The sequence below is a fragment of the Aspergillus foveolatus genome (assembly GCF_047715535.1).
Source record: "Aspergillus foveolatus strain CBS 279.81 unplaced genomic scaffold BDW70scaffold_89, whole genome shotgun sequence".
NCBI classification, from domain to species: Eukaryota; Fungi; Ascomycota; class Eurotiomycetes; order Eurotiales; family Aspergillaceae; genus Aspergillus; species Aspergillus foveolatus.
The window spans coordinates 62,457-74,639 of record NW_027396153.1 but is presented as its reverse complement, the minus strand read 5'-3'; the positions used below and the strand labels follow the sequence as shown (position 1 = coordinate 74,639).

At 51.6% G+C, this 12,183-nt stretch overlaps 3 protein-coding genes across 3 annotated transcripts; 2 read left to right on the top strand and 1 right to left on the bottom strand.

Annotated features, from left to right (window-relative positions):
* The first annotated feature begins 334 nt into the window (after positions 1 to 334).
* BDW70DRAFT_144227 (ATP-binding cassette family ATPase ARB1) lies at positions 335 to 2,865 on the top strand. The gene is made up of 2 exons (XM_073738222.1): positions 335 to 1,201; positions 1,253 to 2,865. The coding sequence occupies exons 1-2, from the start codon at positions 638 to 640 to the stop codon at positions 2,519 to 2,521; spliced, it is 1,833 nt and encodes a 610-aa protein (XP_073591727.1). The 5' UTR covers positions 335 to 637; the 3' UTR covers positions 2,522 to 2,865.
* A 343-nt stretch (positions 2,866 to 3,208) lies between these two features.
* Positions 3,209 to 4,742, bottom strand: BDW70DRAFT_120584 (TFIIH complex kinase subunit CCL1). The gene is made up of 3 exons (XM_073734755.1): positions 4,706 to 4,742; positions 4,279 to 4,653; positions 3,209 to 4,202 (listed from the first exon to the last, which is right to left on the bottom strand). The coding sequence occupies exons 2-3, from the start codon at positions 4,612 to 4,614 to the stop codon at positions 3,249 to 3,251; spliced, it is 1,290 nt and encodes a 429-aa protein (XP_073591726.1). The 5' UTR covers positions 4,615 to 4,653; positions 4,706 to 4,742; the 3' UTR covers positions 3,209 to 3,248.
* Positions 4,743 to 5,986: 1,244 nt separating this feature from the next.
* BDW70DRAFT_153803 (26S protease regulatory subunit 4) lies at positions 5,987 to 10,809 on the top strand (the record flags this gene model as incomplete). The annotated part of the gene is made up of 5 exons (XM_073739718.1): positions 5,987 to 5,989; positions 6,919 to 6,978; positions 7,030 to 8,095; positions 8,146 to 8,395; positions 9,018 to 10,809. The coding sequence occupies 5 exons, from the start codon at positions 5,987 to 5,989 to the stop codon at positions 10,807 to 10,809; spliced, it is 3,171 nt and encodes a 1,056-aa protein (XP_073591725.1).
* Positions 10,810 to 12,183: the final 1,374 nt, after the last annotated feature.

Here is a 12,183-nt window from a genome sequence, read left to right as displayed (position 1 = left end):
CTGATCATATGAGGTTTGGCCGAGGTATTGGAGCTCCGAAAATGCTGGATTAGTATGGGATACAATGGTGGCCGACTCGCTTGCATGGCCGACTCGCTTGCCAGGTACGTTATAGAATGGCGGCGATTAGTCACGCCTGGTTTAGTCACGTTATTTTTTAGTTCCCGATGTGGCTAGTCCCACCACAACCCACCACGACCAGGCTGCGAATGACGTACTTCAACCAGTGGACGCTGCGCTTGGCGGCCCACCGCCAAAAGATTTTGGCCGCGTCTTTCAGGCTCAAAGCACAAGCACAACCACTGCAATCTCTGATCTTCGCCTTCCTCCTCCCCTTCAATTCCCGCGGCGTTTTATCTTCCTTTTACTATCGCCCCATCTTCTGGCTGCTGGGAAGTCATTCTTCTCGTTTCCATCACTTTTTTGACCCACTGTTAGGTGTTCTATCGTCTATCGATAAGGGCTTTGAGGAACCTCCCCCACCTCAGCAACAGGAAGGCTCGCCCCCCCGCTATTTTTATTTCTGATCCACCCTCTCATTTTTTCCCTCCTTCACTCTTCAACGTCAGACTCCCCTCCTCTCACTACCCTATCGAGTCCATCCCATCCCTACCAGCATACCAAACACACAGTCGAGATGGTGTCCGCATCCAAAGCCGCCCGCCTGGCGAAGCGTGGCGACGCTAAAGCCAAGAAGGCCAGCAAGTCGAAGGACGACACCCCCGTCGAGTCCGGTGCTGAGGATCAGCCTGCCACCACCGACGCCAAGATGAAGGAGGTTGAGAAGCTCACAGCACAGATGGACAAGCACGGTCTGTCCGATCGTGTCACTACCGGTGTGCTCTCGTCTATGCCGTCCTCCCGGGATGCTAAGATCACGTCCGCGTCCCTCGTGTTCCACGGAAAGGTTCTCATTACGGACTCTACTCTCGAACTCAACTTCGGTCGTCGCTACGGTCTGCTCGGTGAGAACGGTTGCGGAAAGTCGACTCTTCTTAAGGCCATCGATGCCCGTGAGTTTCCTATTCCCGAGCACATCGACATCTACCTTCTGAACGAGGGTGCTCCTCCTAGCGACCTCGGTGCGCTTGAGTGGGTCGTTACTGAGGCTCAGAACCAGCTTGACCGTATGGAGAAGCAGGCGGAGGAGATCCTGGAGAAGGAAGGTCCTGACAGTCCTATTCTTGAGGATTTGTACGACGTATGTTACCCCCCTTTCTTTGATGCTTGAAGACTCGTTAACGTGTTTTAGCGCATGGACAAAATGGACCCCTCCACGTTCCACACTCGTGCTTCCCTGATCTTGACTGGTCTTGGTTTCAACAAGACGACTATTCACAAGAAGACCAAGGACATGTCTGGTGGTTGGCGTATGCGTGTAGCCCTCGCCAAGGCCCTGTTCGTGAAGCCCTCTCTGCTTCTTCTGGACGACCCCACCGCTCACTTGGATCTCGAGGCCTGCGTGTGGTTGGAAGAGTACCTGAAGAAGTGGGAGCGTACCCTTGTCCTGGTCTCTCACTCTATGGATTTCCTCAACGGTGTCTGCACTAACATGATCGACATGCGCATGAAGCAGCTCCTGTACTACGGTGGTAACTACGACTCTTACCACAAGACCCGTGCCGAACAGGAGACCAACCAGATGAAGGCCTACCACAAGCAGCAGGAAGAAATCGCTCACATCAAGAAGTTTATTGCCTCCGCCGGTACCTATGCCAACTTGGTGCGTCAGGCAAAGTCTCGTCAGAAGATCCTCGACAAGATGGAGGCAGATGGTTTCATCCAACCCGTCATTCCCGACCGTGTCTTCAGCTTCCGCTTTGCCGAAGTTGAGAAGCTTCCCCCTCCTGTCCTGTCTTTCGATGACGTTTCCTTCTCATACTCCGGTAGCTGGGATGACACTCTCTACGAGCACCTTGACTTCGGTGTCGACATGGACTCCCGAACTGCCCTTGTCGGTCCCAACGGTGTTGGTAAATCGACCCTGCTGCGCCTCATGACAGGCAAGCTCTCCCCTATCGGTGGACGTGTCAGCCGTCACACCCACTTGAAGCTCGGCATGTACAGTCAGCACTCCGCTGAGCAGCTCGATCTGACCAAGTCTGCCCTGGAGTTCGTCCGTGACAAGTTCCCTGAGAAGTCTCAGGACTTCCAATACTGGCGTCAGCAGCTCGGTCGCTACGGTCTCTCCGGTGAGGCCCAGACCGCTCTGATGGGTACTCTATCCGAAGGTCAGAAGAGCCGTATTGTTTTTGCTCTGCTTGCCATCGAATCTCCCAACATGCTCCTGCTCGACGAGCCTACCAACGGTCTTGACATCCCCACCATTGACAGTTTGGCCGATGCTATCAACGCCTACAGCGGTGGTGTTGTCGTTGTGTCTCACGATTTCCGACTCCTCGACAAGATTGCCAAGGACATCATGGTCTGCGAGCACAAGACTGTCCGCCGCTGGGACGGCACCATTGGTGAATACAAGAACCACCTCCGCAAGAAGATGATTTCCGAGGGTACCGTCTAAACGGGCCCGTTACCTTTTTTCTCTTTAACGACTGGCATGCTAGATCACGATACAACGTGGGAAAAGAGGAAAAGTTCTTTTGTTGTGTATTCTCTGTCTCTACCCCGGGAGTGATGAGCCGTCCTGGGAGGGTGGATGGATGAATGATATAGGGGACGTTTGTGTCCCGGTTTTTTTGTTGTTTGCGTCTGTCTCGTGCTTCTGGAGATATCTGTTTTCCGATTTTCTATAGGGTGCTTTTTTCTACTTAACTTTAGATGGCCTGTGCTACTTCTCATACCTTCTTCCTTCCTCCATCATCTAGACTTTGGCTTGGAGATTGAATTGATATCTTTGCCTTGGCATTCTTTTGCGGCTCAAGCATAAGTTTCCTAATGTAGTTTGCCTGATGTAGTAACTTGTGGATAACCGTCGATTTACGCAAGCTTAAAGAATGCCATGATGTTAGGCTTTCCAGGTGTGTCAAAGTCCGGCGATCTTAATCCTAATGAAACGCCAAGGCTAGATAAGTCTGCTTTACTGAGCTCAATTTTTACCTTACTAAAGGTCCTACTAGGTTGAATATATGGAAGCATGCTGCACACCTTGAGAACGCAACAGAGAGCTGAAGTAAATTCGTCATTCTTCATGATCCAAATGCATATTCAAATAGCATTTTCCTTTTTAGTTGCCTTAGTATTCTTATACAAAAAGTTTCTCAATGCGGGCAGAGCACAGAGTAACTACACTACGCCTGTCTCTCCTTCGTCCTCTCCATAACCAACTCCCCCCCAAAAATATCTCTCGTCTTCTGCTGCTCCGCCTCTAATTTCCGCTTCTTCGCCAGCCTCTCCATCTCACTATCCGGCGTCCCAGTCTCGCTTGGATTCGCAGATGCAGACGCCGCCGCCGCCGCCGCAGCAGCAGGAACCCGCTTCTGCCCGGCGATGTTTACCTTCTCTGGATTCTGGCAGTGATATAGTTTCTTCCCGATCCGGCGCATGGCCTTCTTCTGCTCTGGGTCTGAGGCGAGCGGTTTGTAGGATTGGAGGAGGGTAGCGCAGGAGGTAAGGGTTTGGAGGACCTTTACGCGGAGGTGGGCAAGGGGGTGTTCGTTTCCATTTTCTGAGGCGTTGGGCGTTGGGAGTTTCGTGTCGAGGTAGAATTGCGCAAGGGGTTGATCGGCTATCGACAGCGCCGAGAGCCAGATTTGCGACGGGGTGTAGAGGAAGTAGGCGTCTGTCATTTGGGCGGCGGACTTGAGGATCTCACGGGTGTTGTGGTGCGCTCGGGCAAGGCGGTCGGATATTGAAGATGACGAGGTGGATGGGTTATCTGGGGATGGTGGGAGAGAGGAGATGGCGCGGCGGAGGTCTTCTGCTGTTTGCGTTGGAATGTGCGGTGCTGGCTGGCCGAGGCCCTGGGCGATGGCGTTGAGTTCCATGATGCCACCTTCTAAGCCGCGGAAAGGGTGCCGGACGTCGAAGGTGAAGCGGAGGCTCTGCATAACGAGGAACTCCGGCGCGATGATGTCCTCTGCTGTTGTGTCGCCGGGGACGCCGTCGGCGAAATGGCGCAGGGACATGTAGTAGTTGTCCGTCTTAGTTGCGATGAAGAGGGCGCATGGCATGATGGTTTTGGGATGGTAGGTCATGGGCGAGTTGGTGAGGTAAAAGCGGCGGAGGTATTGGATTGCAGTGGCCTGGTCAGCATGAACGCATTAGCAAAGGGACTATATTCCAGTGATAAGGGAAACGGGGTTTTGCGAAGACTCATACCCTCACTATCGTCGGCAATGGGGGTTTGTAGCTCTCCCCTAACTGGATAATCTGCTCGCAGTAATATCGCACCAAGTCCTGCTCCTCCTCCGGTGTCAAACACTCTATATCCTTCTCCTCGCTGGTCTTGCTGTCTGCATCGCTGGCATTCGGGTTGGGAGTGCCTGCAGCGGATGAGTTGGCGGATTGTCGAGCTTCGCGCGCTCGTCGCAGCGCAACCCGTACCCGGTCGCTTGCCAATCTGTTTGTATTTTGTCGCACAGATCGTAAAGTCTCTTCGGTGAAGGACCACAGACGATACTGTGACGAAGTGCGGTAGATGTCGTCCTCGATCATGGTGACGGAGATCGGGCTTGTTCAGGCTCTGTTAACAGACTGATTTTAAAGTCAGAAAATTGGAAATAAGACTGGCTGAGAATGCACTTACAATACTTGCTGGCTGTATCAATCATCCATGACACAATGCTTTCAGTCCCAGGAAGTCAAGAGGTTTTCAGAGTCCAAGCTAGGTTCGGAGCTGATCAAATCCATCCGGCCTAGCTTATCGATAGGGATCGACAATTTAGTAAAACCCACCAGCCCAGCTCTACAAAAATCCATGTAACAATCTAGGGAAAATAATAGGATAATATTTCTTCCGCTATAAATAGTAAGGATATAGATAGAATGAGAGTATCCATGAAATACGTCGATATGCAAATTGATATATGCAGTCAGTCACTGCGACTTAATCTGTGGTTAAACGTCCCGAGATCCCAATAAAAGGCAAACAAACAAATCATATATTCGCCAGGCACCGTGCTCATTATCAAGTCCAGTAATGGTAAACGAATCATCGGACACTGAAGACCTTACGGCTCGCCCAGGAGTCGCGCCGTCACATCACCCATGTAAGCCTCCTCCAGTTCGTAGTCCTCGCCGCCGTTACGGTCTATACCATAATAGTTGAAGGCGGATACGACCGCGTCCACGTCAAAGCCCATATGGACAAACCGATCAATCAGCTGCTTGTTGTACCCATCGTATCTAATAAGATGTAAGCGGTAATTCCTTGAAAGCCGGTATACCAATGGAAGACGTACTTGGATAGATCCTCCTTCTCTCGGGCTTCTTTCTCCTTTCGCTCCAGCTCCCGCAAGGACTCGCTCGTCGCACCACCGCTGCCCTCTCCAGCAGCTCTCCTCGGGGCCCCCGCATGCTGTACAGCCCATTCCCGTGCGACGCGGTCGAACTCTTTGGGATTCCGTAGAAGCATGGTTGCGACCTCAGCATCTTGGGGATCCTTGGGTTCTGGCGTACTAAGTAGAGACTGCAACGAGAGGAGGGCGGCTTTGATAGTGAGGATGGGAGACCAGGCGGAGGATAGAGTATCGAGGCAGATGGCACCCTAAAATCACCGGTCACCGTCGTTAGAAGAAGCTATAAAAGACTCAAGAAAGGCGGACCAACCGTTTGACTGCTAACGTTCGGATGCCAGACCTTCGTTATGAATTTCATCACTGGTGGTCTGAAAGGATACTCGGTGGGTATCTTGATGTCGACTTTGTAAGTGCCACCTTCGTACGGGGTGCCAGGCGGCCCTGGAAAAGAACCGCGCAGGTGTGTGACATCGTCATCGTCTCCCAACGGCTCTGCAGTGATCTGAGAATGAGTGTCTGCCCGAATATCGGCGATCTCCTTTGCGATACGGCGGATTCTGTTGGACGCCATGGTATGAGGAAGCTAGAGAGTAAACGCTAAGCTGGTAGCCTAAGTCTCTGGTCAGCTTCGGTAGAGGCGGGAGAACCTGGGGTAACGTCGCAGTTGCGGGAGAGGAGGCAAGGCGATGGTCCACGAAGCACCTTATTATGAAAGAGTCACAGAGGATGACGATTTCACTGGAAGCGCTTACAAGATTGGGTTGCGAAAGAGCCTCACGCAGGCGGAGGGGAAATTGAGGGGCCGGTGGACAATGACGGACCAAGTGCAGGCCAGTAAGATCTCAGAGCTATCAGCTTGTCTAGAAGAGTCGATCAGGTAGAAATGTTGCGAGCCTGCGAAACAAGGAAGAAGAGCGGGATGAAGTTCCGCAAAATAATCTGGTCGCCAGCTGGTCACCGAAGCTTTATACCTTTCTGTTCCGCGCTGCTGCACGCACTGCACCATTGACTCAACGGCGGACTATTTGATAGGATGGCTGTATATTCTAAGCCGCTGACTCGGTGCTGCCTCAGCCAACAGCGTTCATTATCCACCCTCTATTGAAATAATCGCCTCATTGTCAGGCTTGCCTCACATCACTGCAGCTGCCCTCACTGCATTTTGCCATTTACTTGGTAATAGATACTGTGGAATACTAAGTACTGGTCAGGACATTTGTAGGACGTTTCGATCACGTGCTTTCCGTGACATAATCAATGCCAAGGCTTGACGAAGGCGACAACAGCAACAGCTCAAGCCGACGCCCAGCTACTATCCAAGCTCCTCTTGGTCATCCCTCTTCCCTTCTCCATCTTTTCTCTCCATCAACCCATCCTGTTCTGTCACATTATTCCCTAGAGAAACTCTCTAATTCAGTTTCGTTGTTCACCTTGGGACTATGGTTAGTCTTCATTGCATTTATCTCACCGCGTAGCTCCGATCTGACGAGCCTGAAAACAGGGTAACCAGCAGTCCAACATCGGCGGCGGCCACGACGGCAAAGACGATAAGGATAAGAAGGTGAGGCTTTTCTGCGATGGCTCTGTGATGGCTTTTAACCCTCGTCTCTAGAAGGACAAGCCTAAGTACGAGCCGCCACCACCTCCGACCACTCGTATCGGTCGTAAGAAGCGCAAGGCCGCCGGCCCCAGCACTGCATCCAAACTCCCAGATATCTTCCCAACGTCACGATGTAAATTACGATATCTGCGAATGCAGCGTGTCCACGACCACCTTCTCCTGGAGGAAGAGTACGTGGAAAACATGGAGCGACTGCGAAAAGCCAAAGCGTCTGCTTCCGACTCCGCCAACCGAGGAGACGTTGATATTACCGACAGAAACGCGGATGAGCGTAGCCGGGTAGATGACATGAGGGGAAGCCCGATGGGTGTCGGTAACCTGGAGGAGTTGATTGACGATGACCACGCCATTGTTTCGAGCGCTACCGGCCCAGAGTACTACGTGTCTATCATGTCTTTTGTCGACAAGGACCTCCTGGAGCCTGGAGCTAGCATCCTTCTGCATCACAAGACAGTCTCGGTTGTTGGTGTGCTGACGGAAGAGTCGGATCCGCTGGTTTCGGTGATGAAACTCGACAAGGCGCCAACCGAGTCATATGCCGATATTGGTGGTCTTGAATCGCAAATTCAAGAGGTCCGAGAGTCTGTCGAACTGCCGCTGCTTCATCCCGAGCTGTACGAGGAGATGGGTATTAAACCGCCCAAGGGTGTCATTCTCTACGGAGCTCCCGGAACTGGAAAGACACTGCTTGCCAAGGCTGTTGCCAACCAGACCAGTGCGACATTCTTGCGAATTGTTGGAAGTGAGTTGATTCAGAAGTACCTTGGAGACGGTCCCCGTTTGGTGCGACAGATCTTCCAGGTAGCGGCCGAACATGCACCGTCCATTGTCTTCATTGATGAAATTGATGCTATCGGTACGAAGCGTTATGACTCAACTTCTGGCGGCGAAAGAGAAATTCAGCGAACGATGCTTGAGCTTCTCAACCAGTTAGATGGATTCGACGACCGGGGAGACGTCAAGGTGATTATGGCTACAAACAAGATCGAGACCCTCGACCCTGCTTTGATTCGTCCTGGCCGTATTGACCGAAAGATTCTGTTTGAGAACCCAGATCGTGAGTATTACCTTTAGTTCCAATATAGCGGTGATGCTGACGTAAAACAGAAAACACCAAGAAGAAGATCTTCACTCTCCATACCTCGAAGATGTCCCTCGGAGACGATGTCGACCTTGACGAGTTCATTAACCAGAAGGATGACCTGTCTGGTGCTGATATCCGCGCCATTTGCACGGAAGCTGGTTTGATGGCTCTGAGAGAGCGCCGTATGAGGGTGCAGATGGACGACTTCCGTGCCGCTCGCGAGCGTATCATGAAGACGAAGCAGGATGGCGGTCCTGTAGAGGGCTTGTACTTGTAGATGCACATGGCTATCGGCGTTGCGCTATCCTGCCGGCCGTACCATAGAACTTGTGTATTCTAAGCTAACAACTTGATTTACCATCGCATTGTGTATCTTCATCCTAGTAAACCATTTTATAATGGCTGCACCAGTGACAGGTAAAAGCATCTGTACAGCTAGCCAACACGGCCCTGTTTGGGCATAAAAAACCGACATATTGCGAACCGGGTTTCTAGCATAGCGGAATACATGCTGAGACCCGTAGCCTCCGCTGTTCATAAATGCTCCTTCAGTGTAAGTATAATTATTAATCTAGCCCTAGTTCTGTAGAAGTTGTATGGTGACAGATATTGGACGCTGTTCAATTGAGGCTTGGCATACAAGCCTTATACCTGATTTATTATATTGAATGTCTACCCAAACACACTACAAAGGTGACACAATAGATGCTGTAAATGTAATCTATCCCAAAAGTTCAACTCTGTCCACTCAGTCATGCACAATCATGCAGATAAGATATGGCTCGCCGGGAGAGTCAAACAGTGCAAACAGACAGAGCCCTGCTTGCCCCCGATAAAGCTCCAAATTTATCTGCGACAATTAACCTCAAGAAACAGCACAGCTATTGCTCAACAGAATGGAAGGTTTCGACGAGGAGGCCTTTAAAAGGTTCTTCCCGACGAGCTTCGGGAAACAGGAGAAGAGACCTGATGTCAATGCTCAGATTGATCAAACCAAACGCGCTGTTAAGCCAGACACCAGCAATGAGAAGACAAAGCTTAGTGACGCCACTGGCGATTACGACGCAAAATCTGACAGCGAGGGCGATGATATCGGGCCTGCGGGGCCCAGCGACAAGTTCAAGGAGGATTCAGACGATTCGGATGATGACTCCGACGAGGAGGACGAGGAGGACGAGTTTCCAGTCTCCCACGAGCTTGTGATGAAAACACATGAGCGCGCAGTGACCACCATCACCGTTGACTTATCGGGATCGCGATTAATCACCGGCTCCACTGACTGTACGATAAAGCTTCATGATTTTGCCTCGATGACACCCTCAACGATACGCGCCTTCAAGTCCGTCGACCCGTCGGCGAAAAAGACATCGGCGGCGCAGGATGCACATGCGGTACATTACGCGGCGTTCAACCCCATCACTCCAGCATACGTTTTAGTTGTCTCCGCCACACCGCAACCGCGGATACTTGATCGTGACGGTGAAACAGTCACCGAGTTTGTGAAGGGTGATATGTACTTGAGAGATATGCACAACACAAAGGGGCATATTTCAGAAGTGACGAGCGGCGTATGGTCTCCAACTGATGAAAACCTGTGCGCGACCGCGGGAACGGATAGTACGGTTCGAATATGGGATGCAAATATCGGCAGATCACAGAAGGAGGTTATTGTGCACAAGTCGAGGGTTGCTGGATCCGCCGGTCGGAGCAAGATGACTGCACTTGCTTGGGGCTCTCCGAAACAAGGTGGCGCAGACGTCCTCGTTGCTGCTGCTCTCGATGGCAGTCTGATGATGTGGAGTGGGAACGGGCCCTATACACGGCCTAGCGCTGAGATAAGGGATGCTCATGCGCGGGATACATGGACCAGTGGGATCGATGTCAGTGCAGATGGCAGGCTTGTCATTACCAAGGGCGGGGACAACACAATTAAGCTATGGGATACGAGGAAGTTCAAGCAACCGATCACGACCGTCGCGCATCCGTCCAGCTCTTCACGTTATCCGACCTCAAACATCATCTTCTCACCTACCTCGGCAAACGTCGTAACAGGCTCAGAGACTGGACATTTACACATTCTGAACCCAGCGACACTGAAGCCTGAATTGGTCACGCCAGTCACGCCAGGGTCCCCCTTGATCACAGTCCAATGGCACGAGAAGCTCAACCAGATCCTCACCGGGTCCGCAAACGCGGAAACTCACGTGCTTTATAACCCGAATATGTCAACCAAGGGCGCTGCCCTAGTCATGTCCAAGGCGCCTAAACGCCGCCACATTGATGATGACCCAAGCTTAACTATGAACCTTTCGCAAGGTATCTCTGGAGACTCGGTGGTGGTCGGATCGAACGGCGTGCCGCACTACAGCTCCGCTACTTGGTCCGCACGGCACCCTACCATCGGCTTGACGGCTTCGGGCCGTTCAAGAGATCCCCGTCGGCCTCACTTACCCGCACAAACACCGTTTGCGAAGTCGCAACCGGACGAGAGACATATCAGGGAGAATATCCCGCTTAGTTCTATGCGTGATGAGGACCCTCGTGAAGCGTTACTGAAATACGCTGAAAAAGCCGAGAAGGATCCGATCTTTACAAAGGCGTGGAAGGAGACGCAGCCGAAGCCAATTTATCGGGATATCAGTGATGATGAAGAACCGGAACCGGATAGGAAGAAGGCGCGGCGTTGATGAGCCCATTGACTTTTCAGCGCAATCATCGAATAAATATGAGAATGGCTTGACTCGAAATGCGAATTACCGAATGTCCTGCTAATTTAAAGAACGGAGGACAGCAATCCGCCAAACGAGTGGACCATCAGTCCACTGCCGGCTGTGTGCGTCAGAAGTCGAAGTTACTGCAAAATAACGACTGGTGCAACGTGAGTGGACAGCAGTGCTTCAAAACCCTGTTCTTAGGTTAGTCCAAGAAGAAGAAAATACCATTCTGACTCCCTAACTAATTCCAATACTGAATTGTAAGCAGCCGTTCCGTGGTTTTCGGTCAGAAGTCTGGGCTACAAAGCTCTTCTAAGAGTGATCTCATATTCTCATTGTCTTTCACTGCATCTAACTGCATACAACTTTTGCGTATCCCCAGACAAGGCAGTCCAGTCCGTACAAGGTTCATGGATTGTGTCCATAATCCCCAAGGCCAAGCATACGCCAATCCCTCTCTGCATCCGTACCAAGCCCATTCTATCATCACCTCACAATGACCACTCGAGGAACCCGCCTACCCATACCTTAAAACAATCACTCTAACTCAAATACTCCCTTGCGGCAGCCGACAAAGCTATCACCACGATTCTGTTGTCTACAATCGCTTGAAATTCCGCCTCCTAGCCCTGATCTCCTGGCTTGTCGCTGCCTACCTTGGACTAAAAATTACGCCACTCAAGTGGGATACTCAACGACGCCTTCGGGGGACGCGCAATCTTCTGCTTCAAACGCTGCATATCCCCACTGTGAACTGTGTTCTGCGCCTCTGCGCTTTCGAAAGGAATTCTTGTCACTGATTCTTGACATTTATCATCTCGACAATGTGGCGCTTCAGACCTGTGGATTTTTCGGGGGAGTTCTCTCGCTGGTGGTAACGTTTGTGTTGGGCTGGGCGGGTTCCATCTCCTACCCCGGAGTCCCTCTATACCTGGTAAACTATGTTTTCTTCTCTTTTCCCGCACCTTTCACCTTTCCGACATCATCCCTACAGTGACCATCAACTCATCAACATCCTCCAACCGAATGCTCAGCCCCAGAAACCGTGCCTGGGCACCTCACGACTTCAGTCTGCTAGCTCGACATACAGGATCACCCAGCGTGAAGTTCTCCCGGAAGCTGGAGCCCTTACAGAAAAAAGCTAAGGGCATAATAGAAGTGCTCTGTGCTGGCTTGGGTCATGGAAGACGATGCTCAGCACGTCCTCGCACCCTCTGCCTCTGCGAATTATGGCTTGGTGCAGATTAGATGGTACTGTTGGGGAATGGGCGCGCAGTAGGTAGGCGAGCGAGGTGTTCGCGGTGTGCTGCCTCACGCGCAAAGACATGTCTTCGCTATTCCCTAAGA